The sequence below is a fragment of the Silene latifolia genome, chromosome 6, assembly GCF_048544455.1.
Source record: "Silene latifolia isolate original U9 population chromosome 6, ASM4854445v1, whole genome shotgun sequence".
In the NCBI taxonomy this organism is placed as follows: Eukaryota; Viridiplantae; Streptophyta; class Magnoliopsida; order Caryophyllales; family Caryophyllaceae; genus Silene; species Silene latifolia.
Genome location: NC_133531.1, coordinates 5,441,290 through 5,454,807, shown reverse-complemented (window position 1 = coordinate 5,454,807; position 13,518 = coordinate 5,441,290). Strand labels below are relative to the sequence as shown.

The 13,518-nt window shown below is 34.9% G+C and overlaps 1 protein-coding gene across 1 annotated transcript; it reads left to right on the top strand.

Annotated features, from left to right (window-relative positions):
- Positions 1 to 3,490: 3,490 nt before the first annotated feature.
- On the top strand, positions 3,491 to 9,779 carry LOC141658498 (uncharacterized). The gene is made up of 12 exons (XM_074465437.1): positions 3,491 to 3,646; positions 3,876 to 3,920; positions 4,119 to 4,247; positions 5,311 to 5,444; positions 6,287 to 6,553; positions 7,203 to 7,339; positions 7,427 to 7,544; positions 7,677 to 7,769; positions 7,871 to 7,954; positions 8,043 to 8,125; positions 8,215 to 8,279; positions 9,384 to 9,779. Exons 1-11 carry the CDS (start codon positions 3,550 to 3,552, stop codon positions 8,270 to 8,272), a joined length of 1,245 nt encoding a protein of 414 aa, XP_074321538.1. The 5' UTR covers positions 3,491 to 3,549; the 3' UTR covers positions 8,273 to 8,279; positions 9,384 to 9,779.
- Positions 9,780 to 13,518: the final 3,739 nt, after the last annotated feature.

Here is a 13,518-nt window from a genome sequence, read left to right as displayed (position 1 = left end):
GTCGCCTTAGCTGCTATTCATAACCTTATTATACATCAGATGGATGTCAAAACTGCCTTTTTGAATGGTGAACTAAGGGAAGAGATCTATATGTCTCAACCTTAAGGTTTTGTGATTGAGGGTCAAGAGAGTAAAGTGTGTAAACTGAACAAGTCACTCTATGGACTGAAACAAGCACCTAAACAGTGGTATGAGAAATTTAACAACACTTTGATAAGTAATGGCTATGTGGTTAACAATTCTGATTCATGTGTTTATTCAAAAGTAATAGAATCTGATTGTGTGCTTATATGCCTTTATGTTGATGACATGTTAATACTTGGCAATAATTTAGAGGTGATAATTAGAACCAAAGAATTTTTGTCATCACATTTTGAGATGAAGGACTTAGGAGAAGCTGATGTTATCCTAGGAGTTAAGGTCATCCGAAACCCCAATGGAATCTGTCTAAGTCAATCTCATTATGTTGAAAAAGTGTTGAGAAAGTTTAACTGCTTTGATGATGTGCCTGCCAGAACACCCTATGATCCTAGTGTAGCATTGTGTAAAAACTTGGGCAAGAGTGTTTCCAAAGAAGAGTATGCTAAAATTCTAGGTAGTGTGATGTTTTTAATGAACTGTACTCGACCAGATATTGCTTATGCAGTTAGTAGACTGAGTCGTTATACACATAACCCTACCAATGAACACTGGAATGCTCTTCGTCGTTTACTAAAATACCTAAAAGGAACAGTTGACTTATGTTTGCATTATAGTAAATTTCTGCTTTGTGTTAGAGGGATATTGTGATGCGAATCAAGGTTGCGGTAACGATGAGATCTGTTCTACTAGTGGTTATGTCTTTACCATGGGTGGAGGTGCTATATCGTGGAAGTCTTCTAAACAGACTTGTATTGCACGCTCTACCATGGAATCTGAGTTCATAGCTCTTGAGTTGGCAGGACAAGAGGCTGAATGGTTGAAAAACCTTTTAGCTGATATACCAGTGTGGGGCGGACGGCTAACACCGGTCTCCCTGCACTGTGACTCGCAGGCTGCTATTGGTGTTGCAAAGAACAGTGTTTACAATTCGAAAAAGAGACATATTCGAATAAGGCACGCTGCAGTTAGACAACTCCAAGACAATGGAGTGATTGCTTTGGACTATGTGAAGTCCGAAAACAATCTTGTTGATCCCTTTACTAAAGGGCTGGCTAGGAGACTAGTCGTTGATACGTCGAGGGGAATGGGGCTTAAGTCCTTAGGTCAAGAGTGAGACTTGACTAGGTCTAAAGCTTCTATTCCTATGGCGTTGTATGATTCATAGCCTTAATGGTGGTGCTTTTGAGACGCACTTGATGGATCATACACCAGGTTGGACTTAGGTCCTTAATGACTCATGTGAGAAGTGCTATTGAGAAGCACTTGAGTCACCTACGTAGGTGTAACGATCATTAGACTATGAGAAGTCTTCGAACACATCTATTAGTACCGAGGTAAACGCAGCTCTTAAAAGAGCGCGTTGCACTTTGAAACGCGGGCGATCTTAATTCGAAGGTATGATATGTGTTGTGGGGGTATCGACCGAAGCTCGACTAGGAATTCAAATCGCAAGATATTCTCTCGTTGTAAGTAAGTTGTTTCCTCATTTCACTAAAGTGTCAATTCAAATCGAAAGATATTGATACCTAAGTATCCAATCCTTCCTTTACCCAGTGTTCTTTTCTTCTGTTTTTTCTCTTAGCCATTAGTGGGGGATTGTTGGAAGTAATGCCTTGAAGAGAAAAAGGCAAGGAATTGGTTTGTTGTCCCACATCGGTGGGAAACAACCTGTTTCTTCTATTTTTATATACTCCCTCTATTGTATGGTTAAGAGAATGGACCAAGGTGGGTTTTGTTGTGTTTGTTGGGCCTGTGGGTTTGGGTCCAACACACACACGCGCGCGCGCCGGCTCGAGCTCGGGCTCGGGCTCGGGTTTGGGTAGAGCACCTGCGGTGCGGGCCAAAGGCCCCCTTTTGTCCTTTTCTTTTTGGTCTTGTGCGGTTTTACTCAGTCTTTGTGACTGTTAGTGGGTGCGATATTCTCTCCCCACTTTCAGTCCCTTGACTGCTCGGTTTTAGGGAGCTGTTTAGGCTCCTTAACTGCTCTTATTTTTGCTATAAATAAGAGCTGAATCGTCCCTGGAAAAACACACAAACAATCAGAAACATGACCACTCTCTCTTCCTCTCTTATAATTTCTGGGTAAAGTATTATATCGTTCCATAGCTCTTAATCTCGAGTGGGCGGGTTTAAGCGTTGTAGTGTAAATCCTTGGGGGACTACCGGCAACTGCTGATCGCCACAACGGTCGTGCCGAAATAGTTTTCAAGGCCGTGACCTCTGTACCACGTCACTACGAACCGGTTATATATTCTGATCTCATCTCCTTATTATTGTTACTGTTTCGTTTTCGCAACAACATCCCCATACTACTAAGAGAATAAAAATTCTCTTAGTTTTCCCTCCAAAATGCATTTATCTAACTAAGGAAACAAGTAAAACTTTCTTTCATTAAACTATTATCTTTTCATTAAAATATAATCTTATAACTAATTATAATCTTTTGCTTAAATTCAAAATTATGATTTTGTTCAATATAATAAAATAAAATTGGTGTTAAACAATAAAATATAATTTGGTAATTTTCGTTAATGCAATAATTATAACTTTAGAGAATTTGACACATTTTTACTATTAGTTTCGTGGGGAAAAAAAATCATTAAAATAGTTGGAAAAAAATTATAAAATGATTCTTAGTTTTATGGTAAAATAAAAATATTTTCATAAAAATACACATTTCATAACTTTACAATTCTCCTTGATTAGTTTTCCATTGCAATTTTTTTTGTTTCATATCAAACTACAATGGAGTGAAAAAATAAATATTAATAAGATACCTATATATTTTAAATGTATAAATAATACCCCTGAAAATAAAAACTCTATTTATACTGCGCATGCATTGCGCGGGATCTATACTAGTACATAAATTAAAAATATAAATTATATACTCCTCCATTACAGATCAATGGTAACACTTACCTAATACACGCGTACCACACAAATGGTAACATACTATAAATAGGCTATCTTTTTTACAATAATACCCTTATATCCTTCTTATATTTACATAAATGTCAAATAGTGGGCATCTCACCAACCCAACATTAATCCTTATTATATCCAGTTTACTCCATATTTGCCCCCTACTTTAGTCGTATGGAGGGATATCTTAATTTTCGTTATAAAATATTTAGTTATATCAAAATAAGATCAAAATATTAATATAATAATATTGGACTAGCCCTATGTACGGTCCAATAAAAGAGGTATTTAACATATACACTTTTTTTTTTTTTTTTTTTTTTTTTTTTTTTTTTTTTTTAATGCTACCGTCTATGTAGGTGGCCTGTGGGTATATATACGGAGTAATATAATCAAAGGACAAAACCTAAAGTAATACGGAGTATTGAGTATTTTGTGTGTGAAGGGCGAAAGTGAGAGACGATTCTACAGCAGCGACAAGCGATGCAATCGTCTAGTGAGATGCAATCGTGTGGTGATACTTTCTTTCAATTTCTCCCATATGATCATCCAACAATGGTTCATATGCGCGAAGTGAACTGTGAGTATTAATTATTCTTTAACCCTCTTTCCGTCTCGGTCATTTATTTACCTTTTATATTCATTGTTACGAGGGGTAGGTTATTTTAATCAAAAGATAAACAAATAATTGATAAACGGAGTTGTGCGAATTGAATAATCGTTAGGGTTTTGAGTTGTCTATTTGTTCGGTTGTAATTCCTAACCTTTTTATCCAGTTATTGTATTTTGATTTTGATTTCGATTTGTAGCTAGAAGATCCATTAAAAAACCGTTTCGGAGCACCGAACATATGAGTATGTCACCTTCTCCCTCAAATTTTGTTTACGACTTCTTTTGTTGAGTTACTCTTGTGTAAGTCGGTTTTTCACTAATATATTTGTAAAACGGATTCAAATACATTCATATTATTGAGTAAACGTGTAAAATCGTCTTACATAAGTATTATTTTTCTTTTTTTGAAATTAAATTGACCTCTCCTTATATACATGTAGATCGTCATGCGCTAGGCTTTTACAAGAATTTTAATGATCTTGATGATGTCAATGCTTCAAGTTGGATTGCTCGAAAGATGGCTTGTAAAATTTCATCTTATGTTGTTGCTCTTTCTTGCAATAGTTCAAGTAAGTGAGCTCAACTTTAAAAGTTACGGCGATTGAAGATTTTGTTCATGATTACCCCGTTTAGTGTCTTGTGAGACTTGTGACATTGTCATATTCACATGATCAAGAACTCGTCTTGATCATTTGTTATCTATTGTATTTACTCGTAGTATTTTAGCACAAAGACCAAGGAAATGCAAGTGGATGTCTAGCAAAGTAATATAATAGTATTATTTCATCCACTTGCAACTTGCTTTTACATATAAAACTTACCAAAAATAGAAATAGATAACAATTCACCGATACACTTAAAATCTTATCTTTATTAATTCAGAAGACAATACTCAATCCAGGGTGTGCCACGTCATTAATTCAACCTTTTTTTTTGAAAATACATGTTATGGTGGGACCCGTTAGTGTGCAATGTATTTATTTCTTCATAATTCCGGCTATACAAACATGCGACAAATTCCGTCTTAGAACAAATACTATGAAATAATACTATGAAATAATTTTATACATTTCGAATAAATGAAATTAATGGCATATAAGCGGAATGAATTACAAATCGGAATAAATGAAACTAATTACAAATAAATGAATTACATAATTTAAAAAAAAAAAAATAATAATAAAATTACATAACGAGAAGGAATTACATTTAATTACGGGATTGAATTACATATAATGCGAATAAATTACATGCATAATTTTTAAAAACTAGATAGTACGATATATTTTTTTTAAAAAAAATATCCTTTGTTATTTCCTCTTAAACCATTGCATGTGAACACGTATTTGTAATAAGTTTAAACATTAATTATGTAGATCGCTGATTTAGACCAACTAGATAAGTACAATAGAAATGCAAAAAAAAAAAAAAAATACATCCAAAAACATTAATACCGGCCCAAATATATACCGTGTAATTTTACACGGGTTTAAAACTAGTGAAAATAGATAACAAATGACCAGAACGGAAGGAGTACCTCTTAAAACATAAGATGTAGTTTTTGGATGAATAGTCATACTCTTTAATGTGACTGATTTATATAACCAAGTAGTAAAAAACCGTTGCTTTTAGTTTTAGATGAAGATGAAATGCAGTTCAATAGCTCGTTCAATAGCTCAGGGATTGTCGTGGAATACAAGGGCACTAAGAAGATATTAACATCTACTTATATATTTGGGGGGCGATCAGAACTAAGGAATCTAGAGGTTTATCTAATTCTACTTTCTCTTTTATTCACGACGAAATATGTATCACGATTTATATGAATTTTAATGTTTTATATAAGAAATCTTTATTCTCATCTATTTCCTCCTCCCCATGAAAAACGAGAAAAAGGAACAAATATCGTAATCGTAAGTATTACCTCAGATTTTACTTGTTTTTGAGCATATGTGCATTTTTTCCTAGTTTATTACCTCAAACTTTATTTGTTTTTGAGTGTATGTGTATTTTTTATGAGCTTATTAAAGTTTATAAGTTAGATTTTAATTTTTTTTCTGTTAAAACTCAAATTTAACTAAATTTGTATGTAATGTTTTTGAGTTTTATTGTAAAAATTTTAAACTTAATGTTTTAGTGAATGAACTCAGAAACATTATAGTAAAACTCATAACTTTTAAAACAAAACTCAAAAACTTTATTGTAATGCTTAGAAACTATAAAACTGTTGGTAATACATCGGATGTGTATTTCACTTAGAAAAACTCGTTCCTACACCAACCCATCCCTCATCCCTAAATCCTCTCTTACTAATAATTTCCTACTAATTAGTTTACCCACTCCAAAACATTTGATGGGTGGATAATTTCATACTAATTAGTTGTAGTCCTTCCGTCCTGGTTAATAATTATCTATTTCTATTTTGGAGTATTTCAATGAATAATTATCTATTTTCATTATTGGTAATCTTTTGTGGGGCATTTCTTATTTGTATGTGGGATTGAGTGATTTGTGTCGTTCAGATTCACTCATATTTATTTCCCTAATTTTTGTACCAAAAGCAATAGGAAATTATTAATTGAGACGGAGGGAGTATGTTTTATTTCAGGTTGATGTTCTTCTTCCTAATGGAGCGAAAGTACGTGGGAATGTTTCATACGCCGATATATATCACAATGTTGTACTCATCGATGCAGAAATCGATAGTGTTAGAAGTGTCGCTCTTTCCACAGAGTTTGTCGACCTAGGTGCCCAAGTTATGTCGTTAGGCCGACATTCCCAATTTGGTGTTATGGCTTCTCGAGGTACAATCAATTTAAGGCAAGATGATCTCGACTCGGATGACTTGATGTCTTCTACTTGTATTATTTCCGAGGTAGTTTTTTTTTTTTTTTTTTTTTTTTTCTTAAGATAGAATCTCCCCAACTACTAAGAGAATAAAAATTCTCTTAGTTTTCCCTCCAAAAAGCATCTATCTAAATTAGGAAATAAGTATCATAAAATTATCTTTTCAATAAATATGTTTTAATAATTGTAACTCTAATCTTTTTATTAAATGCATAATTATTATTTTTTCATTAAAATTAAATAAAGTTAGTATTAAATTATAAAATAAAAGTTGTTAAATTTTTTCAATAATGCAATAATTATTATTTTAGAGAATCACTTGACATCCCCCTTTTTACTAAAAAAAAAAAAAACAAATCTCAAACTTTTTCCGCCTAAGTTTACCGCCTACGTCGCTAACTTCTACTTACACTACTTAGTATATTTCTCTAATTAACTACTCCCCTAATTCATTTTAATGATATTCTGATTTTGTACACAATAAAAGTAACCATAAATATATGCTCTATAATTGAAAATAGAAAAATACCAATAGTTTAATTGTTAATTTTTTTTACATTTCCATCTAGAAAAATCGTGCTATAGCACTGGAGCTACACTAGTTTACATTATCTAATTAAATGTCTCAATCACTTTCATTTTCCTTTTTTTTTAATCTAATATTTTGTTTATTTCAGGGTGGTATTGGCGGGCCTTTAATTGACCAATCATCGGGAGCTGTTATTGGTATGAACGTCTATATCAGCAAAAAGTCGACTTCATTCATACCAAGTTGCATTTTGTCTCATTGTTTGGAGTGTCTAATGACGAATGGGTAATTTCCTAAATTTTATATATAAAAAATAATAATTTTAATAAAATGCAGTGATTTAATTGTATGTTTTAAAAATAAATTTTATAGTGAAGTATTCCGTCCTTGGCTTGGCTTCAAGGCAAAAAGTTTAAACGAAAAGAAACTCGTTGAAATGGATGTTATATACCAAAAATTCTCATCCACGAATGGAATTTTTGTGACTAAGGTATGTATTTAATCGGACATTTGTGCCAATTACCCCTATTTTATTTTTTATTCTTTTTTCCTTAATTTTTAGTTATAGTTTTTCATATTTATCACACCTCTAATTTTGATTTAATGAACCAATTCCTTAAAGGTTACAAAAGGATCTCCAGCGGATCTAGCGGGAATATGTGTCGATGATATCATTACTTCGTGTAATGATAGTTTACTGAGTTCACCTGTTGAGGTAATTAAATTATTTTGTACCGTATAATTTTTTTGTTTTGAATTAATATTTATCCAATATGTGAGTATATAAATAATAAGATAGGACTTGCATATATACAGCTTGCCGATTTGCTTCTCAAATTGGGCAAAATGGATCTTGGAGTATCAACTCGCAATTTAAAGAGAGGCTCTAGGGATATTGAGGTTAGCTAATTTTTTTTTTTTTTTTTTTTTTGCCGACAAATGTTATCATAGCTGTTTTATAATTTTATTATGATTTTTTAAAAATCAGGTTATTATACAAAGGCCAGCAACACGTACAACATTTGCTAAGATTATAAAATTTCAAGACTTCACCTCACCCGACCTTAACAGGTACGCCTTTTAGCTTGTTTGTATCCGATTTTGTTTTTTTATAACGTCTTCTTTGATTTAATTTTCATGTTTTTGTGCGTATTTTACAGATGGTCAGTCATACCTCTCGATACCTCGTTTGATAAAAGCAGCCTTATCCTTTTTTAGCTTTCAGGTAATCATAATTACAATCTACATAGTATAAAAGTTACTCCCTCTTATTCTCCATATTCTTCCCCTTTGTTGGGGGCACAAGAATTAAGGAAGGTAATAAAGTAAGGGCATTAGCAATAGATGAACCTCCAAGAGGTTTGTTCTCATGCCACATAAACTATGATACAAACCTATCTACTTACAAACTTCATCCCAACAATAGTTAAACTTTTTCAAGGTTCATAACGTGGCCACACATATTATTCCTCCTCTCACACTCTCTTTCTACAAACCCATATACTACCTAGTAACTATTCCCAACAACAAACCTCAACACCAATGCCTAACAATAGAAGGTTTGTTGACAAACCTGAAAAATAGAGGACATGTCATCGTACAAACCCGTTAACAAACCTCTATTGCTAGTGCCCTAATGAATTGTGGGTTGGGTGGGGTTTGGTGATAGGAGAGAGGAATGAATAAAATAAGGAATTGTGAGTTGGGTGGGGTTTGATGATAGGAGAGATGAATGAATAATTAGGAATTAAATAAAGAATTGTGAGTTGAGTGGGGTTCAGTGATAGGAGAGAGGAATGAATAAAATAAGATTAAAAGTTTCCAAAAAAGGAAAGGGGAAGAAAACCTGAATAATCCGTTTTAGGGAAGAGGGAAGAAAATGGAGGATAGGAGGGAGTAATTTTTTTGGAGAATTGGCCACTGATATTAGGGGCAAAAATGTAATTTTCTAATGTGGAGTCTACCCATGATCTTAACAACAAATTCTCTACAAGTGTTTTGGATAATTTATTTAATTCATTATTAGTTTATTACTACATTTTCAATTTAATTCAATGTCAATTCTCTAATTTTAATTTCAATTCATATTTTTTTATTTAATTGTTGATAAATTAAATATTATATCTAATTATATTCATACAAGGTCAATACATGATAATTTAAAATTGACTTGTGTATTTTTTTTGCACGAGAGTAAAACTAGTTTGGTAGAAAAGCTCTCTTGTGGTGAAATGGAAAAGTACATAGTATTCAAGTCTTTTAATGATAAACACAATTGAATGCAATTTGGATTTATAACTTGGAGTTATATATGTCCTGATTTTTGCAGGAGGAGGATGTGTCGGCTCTGGACACGGATTCTTGGTACTCGATGCTGCTCTTTTGGTTATTTCCTCGCGACCATTGATGTTGTCTTTTGGTGATTTCTGCACGGCCGTTTATGTTCGCTTATCTGCCTATCCGGGTTATATTGAGCAATAGGTCTTGGTATAGACGGATAGTGTCCGTCTATAATGAGAATTTGTGTATAGTGAGAGACCAGCTTTGTTGTTGCCTCTTTTGTACTGTGTTTCTTTGGTTTCAAAAACAAATTTTAACTTTAGTGAACACAAATACTTGTAAGGCGGCGGTACATAAATTTATCGTAAAACAGGTTATCTTAATAACCAATTTTGTCTACTAATAAGGGTTTGTTTGGATCCGTTTTGCAATTATCAATGTAAAATCGTCTTACATAGACTCTTTTTGAATGGTATATGTGCTTATATTGTGAAGAAAGAGTGTTAGTACACTTTATGTCGCAATTTTGATTCACACTTCATTTGGAAGCGGGCTCTTCGTAAACATGATAGATATGTGACTCGATGTAATTAGTTATGAACGGATAAACCTAAATGAAAAGTGTAATAGAGAAGTCACTCACTATACAATAGACTGGACGCGTGTTAGCTCCTCAATGAAAATTTTCCCAACCACCATGCTTAATCCTAATTATCTACCGTTGTTTACCCTGCCGTCATTCTCTAACCCACACACACTTATCACGCAATCTGATTAGGGTAGATTTCATCTCTTTAGGATTTCAATAATCTACCTCAGTGCCCCGCATTTTCTCTTCATTCTCTTTACGATTTCAATCTGCCTCTCTGTCGGCCTGCCCTCCATTTTCAAGTTCATTGCATAATTTACCTTCGTATTGTTTTGTTTTTACACGTTTTTTATGAATGGATTTCTATTGAGGATTTTATCGTTGCATTTAGACAACATCAAAATATGGTGGTTAAGTATTTGCATTTAGACAGTATGTGTTAATTTAATTCATCATTAAGTATTTGCATTCAAAATATGTTTCACTGTTCATTTTAATTCAGTGAAGTTATTGTTTTTCAAGTTTTTCAAATATCTTTTCCAACTATCGTTTAATGGGTATTTTATGAAAGAAGCCAATGTTTTTGGTGTCAGATGAGATGTTTGAATGTCCTATTTATGTACGTATGTCTACTATTCGATACGATATACGAGGTAATATTGAAGTTTATAAGCAACATAAGCTTTTGTCCATGACTAGTTGTTTCACGCGTTTTGTTCTGTTGTCGAAGCTATCTTGTTTACGTCTAATGTTAACTGATGTACTTCCTTAAGGTATGTGTTGTCGAGAATAAGTACTTTTCAATTTGTATAGAATTAAGTTGCTTCTATAAGTTCTTTTATTTTAAGGCAAGAAAATGTCAAGAGCCACATACTTTTGTCATGAAACCTGTGTCTGCGAGACTCGTACATTTTTAAACAGCATGAACGCTTATACTCTACATTATCCTTTATAATAGTTATGTAACCACAATTTATCGACCACAACGAGCAATAAATGGGTATATAATGATTAACACATACTTGATCCTTGCAAAAGGAACACTTGAAAATGCGACTCGTATCACAAATTTATTTTCTCTACGAAGAATAAATGATGAAACTTATATAACATTATACTCTGGAATTCAAGGGAACCAAATAAGGTTCATGTAAGATACAAAAGTTTAATTAATTTACACGATCAAGGCCGTTTTGGCTGTCGACCTTTCCTACTCTAATATATTTAACTTTAAAGACATGATACAGATCATTCTTCTTCAAGAATGTTGAGCTCCTCTTTTCCATAATAATCTTCAAATATCAAGTGCTGGTACCTGAAGAACTATATTGATCAATGTTACTCGGTAGTCGGTAGTTGGTACCATAGCCATTAGAATAACATAGCGGTAACAAAATGCATAATGCGTAAATAAGGTCCTAAACTCAAAAACTTATATGAGACGGTCCTACCTCGTAATTCTTACCAATCTTTTCTGATACAAGACTGGCTCATTATTCCTTAAATCGCGGAAACTTCATCTGGATTCTGGCCCGATTATCATTTCTGACAACTCCTAAAAGTCTGCATATTTCAAACTCAGACTGTACCAACTTTTGGTCAACGTCAGCCAATGCATGCTTTTCCATTTGGTCAACGTCAGCCAAATTTTGGAGGTCCTGGAATGTATTGTGAACATGCTTCATACTTCTTCATTCCCTGATCCCGCATGCATGCTTAATTTATCTTTTTTTTTTTCTAATTCTAAAACATTACTCAAATTGTCGTTGTTTACTGATATCGTCCCGAGCTTGGAGTCGTTAACAATCGCCCAGATGCATTCCAGAGACTCGCTGATATGGAATCACGGGAAGCTCCAATGCCAATCCACCCTCTTGCAGCCGGTAATCCTAGCCGAGCTACGTATGGACGTGAGATGGACATGGGTTTTAGGTACACACAGTAGTTTCGTTTCTTGTAATTTTTTTTGTTTTTTTGTTTTTTTGGCAGCTGTAAAGATAAAGAGTTACATACTAAAAGCACGACTCATATACACATGTGAGTCGTACATACATACAACATTATTGAAAATAAAAGTACAACATCCTATAAAACTAGTACGGTAGATGAGATGTCGGGTAACAAGAACATGTTGGTGGAGAATGATAGCTTGGATAGGAACTTCATCATGCACGACATCCACATGGCACGAGACTCTCAAAAACCATAGAGACATTTGCTCTGACAAGTGACGGGAACAAGATGCACTTACGCCACTAGGACGTAGAAAAGGAAAGGCGAAAACAAGCCGATCAGACTTGCCTCTAAAGGAGAAAAATCTCCTACATCTTGAAGAACCAACTTGATAGACCAAAGACCTAAGACCCAAGTAGCCACGCAAACAGACGAACCAAAACATAAAAAACTCCTCTACCAAACGCCAAGCCAGAAACACCATAGGGGACCACCCTAGGATGCAACCAACATAGGCCGGACATAAACTCATCCCGTCCTTATTCTTATTATTATGGCTAATTAAACTGAACAACATGAAAAACAACAGAGAGATAAACAACAACATGAATGATAAGATTTAAGACCACCGAAACCATCCAATCCAACACCTCATCAAACCCAAGTTAGACCAATCCGATCACACCTCACAAAGACACAAGCACCAAAACTAACCAACTCCAATCAAGAACCCATGTCAGCACCACCCAACCAACCAAGGCAAGAAAAGACCCCGCCAACATAAAGGATGCGACCATCAGCAGCAACCGCCGACGACTCCAAGACGACATCCCAGCAACAACACAGAGAATCTTACATGCAACCACAAAAAGAAACGAAAACCCCAGCAAGAACCTTAAAACGCGCAAAATGGAGCAGATAAGTGGGGGAAGGGGCGAGGGGAAGGGGAACACAATATCACTCCAAGCTGCAACCAGACAAAGACAACAAAGATAGGTGGGGGAAGGGGACGAGGGGAGGGGGAACACCAGATCGACCCAAAGAACAAAAACATAAATCACCAAGACACAAGATGGGTTACACCCATCCTACAGACTGAAGAAAGACCGAACAGACCTGGGAAAACGCCTTACCGGGGGTGGGGGAAGTGGCCAGGGGCCGGGGATCACCCCCGGAGCTGCATGCAAGATCAAAAGAAACCGCGAGACGGGAAATCATCAAGGACGGAGGACCACGGAGCAGATAATCACGATCAACACCGGGAAAGGAAGGAAGAATGTGCGCCGCCAACGGACCCCGAAAAGTGCGGATTAATTGGAAAAAGTGAACAAAAACAGGAGGTGATGATCGATCACCGGAGATGGACCAAGGGATTGACCCATCTCCGGCGAAAGGTTGGTAGAAGGTTTGGGGATAGAGGAGGGAAGAAGGTGGCAGCGGATCAAGAAGTATTTAGTTTTTAGGTTTTTGGGTTTAGTGAGAAGTCAGAGAAGTTTGCTCAGAGAGAAAAAATGTAGTTTCTTGTAATTGTAGATGCACAAAATCTCATTGAAGACGGCACGTATCCGTCACTTTGGAGTGGCGGATACCATTTCCTCTCACAAATGACCCAAATAGAGGAGAGAGGGAAGCACATGGGGGT